Source organism: Notolepis coatsorum (assembly GCF_963971535.1).
Source record: "Notolepis coatsorum genome assembly, chromosome: 10".
Classification (NCBI taxonomy): domain Eukaryota; kingdom Metazoa; phylum Chordata; class Actinopteri; order Aulopiformes; family Paralepididae; genus Notolepis; species Notolepis coatsorum.
Window position 1 is genome coordinate 117327745 of NC_140174.1, and position 7582 is coordinate 117335326.

At 41.1% G+C, this 7582-nt stretch overlaps 1 protein-coding gene across 1 annotated transcript; it reads right to left on the reverse strand.

Annotated features, from left to right (window-relative positions):
* Positions 1-3246: 3246 nt before the first annotated feature.
* Positions 3247-4493, reverse strand: ier3 (immediate early response 3). Its single transcript, XM_084323354.1, has one exon. It carries the CDS (start codon positions 4425-4427, stop codon positions 3762-3764), a length of 666 nt encoding a protein of 221 aa, XP_084179480.1. The 5' UTR covers positions 4428-4493; the 3' UTR covers positions 3247-3761.
* Between the last annotated feature and the right edge of the window lie 3089 nt (positions 4494-7582).

The following is a 7582-nucleotide window of genomic DNA, read 5'->3' on the forward strand; positions in this document are numbered from 1 at the left end:
TTGGACATTCTCTATTGATATACCGACGAATACTCTTTGCCATAAAAGTGCATACTATTTCAATTCATAAATGTAATTAAGTGATTAAGTGCTTGCTCTACACACCATTGCTGTGTAGTAATAAACGCATACTTCGACTTCGTACATTTGTGTTGGATCCGTTTCATCTACGTGAGAGTGTTTATGATAATATATTTATGCCGTGTACTGGGTGGCCGAATATTAAGTACAAAGGTAGTGGTAGTAAGTATCATATCTAGTAATACAGTCAGGGAATTGTACCCCTCAGTTACAGATGATGTAATTGATGGGTCATGAGTCATTGTGGAACAAAATAAAAATCGCGCAGATTGATTGATTGATTAATTTTCTTTTTTTTTCTTTTTTTTCTGCTTTCTATAGAAGCAACTGGGAAGTGCGCTGTTTTAAGTGAGCATGGCCTATTGAATTGATTGATTGATTGATTGATTGATTGATTGCTAATTTTATTACTGTCCGCCTGGTTTCCAACTGGTTAAGTTTAGGCCCTCTTTCGAAGTTGGTTAAGGTTAGAGTTTGTCTTTAGAGCAGGGCGATAGACCACCAGCCCTGGTTCCAAACTCTAACCTTAGGGGGCCTAAATTTAACCAGTTGGAAACAAGGCGGACAGTAATAAAATTAGCAATTAATCAATTCAATAACCCACGCTCACTTAAAACAGCGCACCTCCCAGCTGCTTCTATAGAAAGTAGGTTTAAATTTTTTTTTATTAAAAATGTCCCTATGGGCAAAGAAAACTTTTTTTAATTTGTTTTACCTACTTTCTATAGAAGCATCTAAGAATGAAGTTCTATAGAAAGTAGGTTAAAAACTAAAGAAAAGTTGGATGTGTTAGTTGGTTGGATGTCTAGGTGAAAGACAGTTGGATGTGTTAGTTGGTTGGATGTCTTAGTTGAAAGACAGTTGGATGTGTTAGTTGGTTGGATGTCTTAGTTGAAAGACAGTTGGATGTGTTAGTTGGTTGGATGTCTTAGTTGAAAGACAGTTGGATGTGTTAGTTGGTTGGATGTCCTACTGAGAACAGTTGGATGCACTTCCGAGCTGCTTCCACATGGAGGCAACTTCTCTTTTTTGTTGTTGTGGGAACTACTTTTTCTGGCGGATGGTTTTTTAAATAAATCTTCGATTAATGTGTGTTTATTGTATAGCAATAAGGTTGGATGAATGTGCCAGTTGTATAAAAGCATTACATCACTTGTAGTCGTGGTTTGTGAAAAAGAAACCATGCCTAGGGGGGGTCGTTAGATGATGTAATGCTTTTTTCACAAACCACTCCTGCGCGTGATGTAATGCTTAAATAATACATGTACTTATTTGTAATGTCTTTTTTTTTATAATTATTTTTTTTCTGTGGTCGATAAGTACGTTATTTACATATTTTAAGAGAGGTTTGGCTGGTCTGTTTGTATGTCTGTCTGTGATAATATGATACTAATGATCATAAATGGTAAATGGTAAATGGTGTATATATAGCAGCTTTTATCCAAAGCGCTTTACAATTTGTTGCTCACATTTTACCCATTCACTCACACATTCACGGCAAAGGCAATCATGCAAGGTGCCAACCTGCTCATCGGGAGCAGTTAGGGGTTAAGTGTCTTGCTCAAGGACACTTCGACATGCTGTCCGGGAGGGAGGAGCGGGAATCAAACCGGGAACCTCCGGATTACCAGACGACTGCACTACCTCTCCGTCACCCCAGAATCATATTCATGAGGTCATGCATTTATAAAACATGAATGGTATTGAGCAAAACATATGAATCAAGTCTATTAATCCTTAGATTACAGCCATGATGTAATGATGAGGAAATGCATTATGGCTCGTCGGGTGATGAGGTGATGACTCAGCAAGGATCTGACAATGACCCCAATGACCCTGTCTCGTCTGGGAAAGGTGAAAGTGAGTTTACATACCAGTTACTCAGAGAGTTTCCACAAGAAAGCTATGCTGTTTCATGACATTCTCTACATTTCTGTAAAGTTATTCTGTTTCGTGACGTTTGCTAAATTAGTTTGTCCACAAGAAAGTTATTTTGTTTCATGAAGTTTTCTAAATTAGTTTGTCCACAATAAAGTTATTCTGTTTCGTGACGTTTGCTAAATTAGTTTGTCCACAAGAAAGTTATTTTGTTTCATGAAGTTTTCTAAATTAGTTTGTCCACAATAAAGTTATTCTGTTTCGTGATGTTTGCTAAATTAGTTTGTCCACAAGAAAGTTATTCTGTTTCTTGACGTTTGCTAAATTAGTTTGTCCACAAGAAAGTTATTTTGTTTCATGAAGTTTTCTAAATGAGTTTGTCCACAATAAAGTTATTCTGTTTCGTGATGTTTGCTAAATTAGTTTGTCCACAAGAAAGTTATTTTGTTTCATGAAGTTTTCTAAATTAGTTTGTCCACAATAAAGTTATTTTGTTTCATGAAGTTTGCTAAATTAGTTTGTCCACAAGAAAGTTATTTTGTTTCATGAAGTTTGCTAAATCAGAAAGCCATTCTGCACCACAGTTCATAAAACTGATATCAGAGTTTGGGGATGAGTTCATAAAACTGATATCAGAGAGTTTGCTGGGGATGAGTTCATAAAACTGATATCAGAGAGTTTGCTGGGGATGAGTTCATAAAAATGATATCAGAGAGTTCGCTGGGGATGAGTTCATAAAAATGATATCAGAGAGTTCGCTGGGGATGAGTTCATAAAAATGATATCAGAGAGTTAGCTGGGGATGACTTGAGCTCTGGCTGAATTGATCTGCCAGGGTTTGCAGTTGGAAGGTTTGTCTCTTCTGTATTTTGAAAGCTTTAGTTGCAGAGGAGCCGACTGACCTCAGAACAGTTTGGAAAGCAATACAGATTTATTTCTGTGACCTGGAACCATAGTGTTGTCAGCAACTAAGCGTATTAGAGCCAGATTAATAAAGGAGCATCTTATCTTATTACAAAATTATTCTGATACCAGCCAGTGCAGTTCACTCTGAAAACATCATATAAACTGTATTGCTATTGTTTTGAGTGCAGATTGAAATCCATGTAACAATAGCCCATAATAGTATAGGAGAACAAAATGCGCATTTCTGAATTTCTCAATGACCTCTATAAAAATGAGCTTACATGTGTTCTCTCCACATTCACCTGTAGGCAAATCATGCATTTGCCATTACATAATATTGCGTATAGTAATCAAAAGACCAGAAACAATAACTTAATTTGATTCATTTTTTTATTTCATTAAATAATAATAATATATAAATAAATAGCAAATAATTCAATAAATAACTAAATAACATTTTTCATATACATGAACAAAAAAACATCAGTATCACTTTCAAGTTGTTGGCCTATATACAGTAAGTGTAAATAAAAACGTCCAGTATTGGCCCTCTGGGCCTAATGTGCAAGTATACAGCCACAGTACTTCTTCTAAGTGTAATAATTACACAAAGGTGAATAAAAGTTTTTGTAGATTTTTCAAGTATCAACAGGCAATTCGGTCCTTCATCAAACTGTCCCATTCAGGACGATTTTCTTCCGGTCTCTCCCCCCCAAGAACTTCTCTCCCCCGTTCAGGGGACTACTTCTCCGGTTAGGATGGCACCCCACCCCTCGGCGCGCCATCATATAACCCGTAGCCGCGATCAGCTCGGTTAGTGTCTTGTTCTCGGAGCCTCTAACAACAAGCAGGCTCTTTATAGCTCAGTTTAGTGTCTTGTTCTCCGCAGCAGTCCTTCAGTTATTATCACCGCCCAGCCTGTGGTACACCAGGAGGGCGACCACGTAGCCGTTGCGGGTGCTCTGCTCGTACATGCGGCTTATCTCGCTCCTCTCGATCAGACCCGGGCTGCTGCTGGGGCAGGTGGTGTTGAGCAGGATCTGGGACCAGGAGGACGAGCTGCTCTCCTCTCCTGCTGTTCTGGACAGGTTCTCCTCGAGAGGAGCTTCGACGGAGGAGGAGGAGGAGGAGGAGGAGGTGGAGGAGGAGGAGGAGGAGGAGAGGAGCTCTTCCGTTGACAAGAAGGGAATGACCTGGTGGTCCTCCTCGCCAGCTGGGATGTCCATGTCCGTGGTGTCCACGCAGGGCTCCTCGGTGTAGATCTGCCACAGCAGCACCAGGCACAGGGCGAGCAGCCAGCGCTTGGCAGGGCTAGTCTTCTCGGCCGGTGGCAGGTACTTGCGGACGTTGGCCGGGTACATCACCCGGGTGCAGCGCTTCCTCGGCCGGGTAGGCGCGTAAGAGCGCATGGAGGGCGCATGAGGAGCTGAGAGGACGTGTTCGAAGGTGAATATCTCCGGCTCTCTGCTGCGCGCAGCCATCGCTGCTGTGGTGGAGTAAGCAGCAAAGTGATGATGATTTGTCTCAATGGACAGTGTCACGCTGTTTGTCCTCGTATACATTATTTCAGTAGGTTTGTTGTCGAAGTGTCTCTCTTGTTAATAAGCTTCTTCTCTCTGTCTGTGGCGCTCTGCAGGCAATAATGTCTCTATCTGTGGAGACGAGCGGTTTATATTGTTTTTAGAATGCCTTTTTAGGTACGCCCATACGGCTGGCCACTCCCTGGAAGTCAACCGGCGGTGTTGCTCAAGGGGAAAAAGTCCATTATTTTAGATGATTTGCATATTTCTTAAAGCCTGTGTAACTGTAGCCTGTCCCCGCCGGGCTCGACACATTGACGGAGAGATTGACTCGCTTCCTCCCTGATGCTTGGGTCAGCAAACAGTGTGAAGGTATACTGAATACTGTCTATCTGTATGTCATGTATGTCATATGTTATGATGAATTGAAAATGGGGGACCCTGATGTAAACAAGACGAAAGTCTTTCTCTCCCCTCATCTCCCCTCTCATCCCCTTAACAATTGTGTGTATTGAGCCATACTGTATTGTACCCATTCTGCAATCTGTTAATAAAGTTTTCAATCAATCAATCGATCAATCAAGGGGGTAGGAATAAATATGTTTACACTTCATTCTATACTCCTGCTTGTTTGTTTTTGAATCTGTTTATTACTTGTTTTTTATTATTATTTATTTTCAATTTATGTTCGAAATAAATAAATGCATTCATTCAAGATATTGTGTGAGCAAAAGTATAGTTAATTTACTCCCTCGAGTCTGGCCCCGCGCGGATCTCGCAGCTGTGCCCGCACAGTGCAATACTCCAATTCAGCCATTGGGTGGGTGGCGCTGCTGAGCGGCCCTCACAGCGCGGCCGTCAGAGCGCGGCCCTGAGAGCGCCGCTGGCTCTGCGGCTCTGCAGCTGCATGCTTCTCAATCTGGCGAGCCATGTAAAAAGTTGCACGCCTGAAACTGAAACCGAAAAACAATGAAACCCCGGACAATTCCATGAATTTATAAACCCCCCCCGGACAACCCGGACAGGGCGTGAAAAGAGGACATGTCCGGGCAAAGGAGGACGTTTGGTCACCCTACCGTAGCAATGACTGACGACGCGTAGTTACTGGCAGCATAAACATAAACATTCTTTTGTGCGAGCGAGGTCATCCCCAAGTGCCCCGGGGGCCACGTTATACGCATCAGCTCTCTTGGGAAGAGCTACTCATTGTGTGTGGGCATGCGGGCGGGGGTGGTGTTCTAAATAGTTTAACAACTGTGACAACTTTAACCGATACCTGTTTCTACCCCTGTTACTGTCAGGGGTGTAAAAGGTACCCAGAAATTGTACTTAAGTGAAAGTATGGGTATTGGGTACCGTCTCAAAGTCTTACTCAAGTAAAAGTCAGAGTATCTGGCTAAAAACACACTCACTGCATCACTCCCTGTCTCTCTTCAGTTATACAGAACCCACCTCACTGCATCACTCCCTGTCTCTCTTCAGTTATACAGAACCCACCTCACTGCATCACTCCCTGTCTCTCTTCAGTTATACAGAACCCACCTCACTGCATCACTCCCTGTCTCTCTTCAGTTATACAGAACCCACCTCACTGCATTGCTGGGCATTCAGAATGTACCCAACTATCGGCCTAGTTACTGTTGAAACAGGATGGTGGGGTAATGGTTTAGCCACTTCCTGGTTGGTCCACTGGTATTCTTCCTGAAGGCCACTAACAAACACAGTGAAACCCAATGTATCACAACTAGAGGTGGGCATAGATAAATTTTTTTAATCTAGATTAATCTATCTGCAATCCTGGATTTAATCTAGATTAATCTAGATTAAAATGGCTCAAAAAAAAAAAAAAATGCTGAAGGCATTCAAAATATGTGTGTTCTACCCAAATAATGACCAGAAGTAAGTCCTTACTTTTTCTTTCCTCCTTATGTTTCTCAGGCCAGGTGGCCCATTACACCATGAGCCCATCTCCCCAGTTTCCAAAATGCATTACAGACTGTTTGAAAAAGCTGTTTTGCTATGATAATTGGTAATGAAATATCAAAATAATGTTCAATAAGATGTACTTGTGTTTAATAAGTTGTTTTATTCAGAAGTTAACACAAATAAATAATATTACCAGTACAGTACAGTATCTAGCACACTCTCAGGAGCAAAACAGAAAGAATCATTTCAAACTTGAACTATGTGACATGGCTTGAATCAACTGCTCCAGTGGAGTTGCTCAGTGGCCAATGGTGTCAACTGTGGTTGCACTGGGCAGCTACCAGGTGTGAATGGAACTGTGTGAATGTGAAGCAGGGCGTTCCTGAAAAAGAGCATCTGTGTTCAGAGAACCTACCCTGGGTAAATAAAGGTAAAAAAAAAAATGTAATTTTAAAAAAAAAAAAATTTTTTAGATTAATGCGTTAATTATATTATCGCGCGATACTAGTATAGCGTTAACGCAGCCCCTCCAAATGTCTGTGCACATCCCTGCTAGTAAGAGTAGGTAAAGGATATGTACAGATATAGACATAGTATCTATCTACAGATATGTAAAAGGGATTATATGCAGGTATGTACAGACAGATGTGGATAAATATATTTTTATACGATAAGAATATTACATAATAAAGTAGTGTACTAATATGTATAACTGCTGCAAATGTATAGGCACCTGTAGGTGTGGTTATTAGTACATATGATATAGCTCATAACGCCGTAAATATAGTATCTAAACAAAGCCTGACAACTAGGATGGGTTAGGGTTTGGGGCGAGGCTATCAGAAATGTCTCGGTAGTCTTGAGGTAACGGCACTAGCCTCCCATGCAAGTTCCCTGGGTTCGTTTCCCAGCAGGGGAACTCAAAAGTTTTCTGAAAATGTTGTGAATTATGAATATTTATACAACGGCATGCAAATTTCTCGATTCTGATTGGCTGAAACAGTCAATTTACACGTATGTATTCTTCACAATTCCACGCTCCTGGTCCCAGGACCCGCCCACAACCGAATTACAATCACTCCGCCGTGCGTATTTTTAGGAAAAAACAAGATGGCGGACAATAATCTTTAACAAATGGATATGTTGATAGCGTCATAACGACTAAATATAAACCGATTCTGTCACGGCGAATGTCTTAGTTCTTTAAACAATGTTGGATGATGTAATTGATGGGTCATGAGTCATTGTGGAACAAAATAAAAATCGCGCGG

Excerpts from the sequence above, each read along its gene's own strand:
- ier3 (XM_084323354.1), bottom strand. The coding sequence starts at position 4,427 with ATGTATACGAGGACAAACAGCGTGACACTGTCCATTGAGACAAATCAT.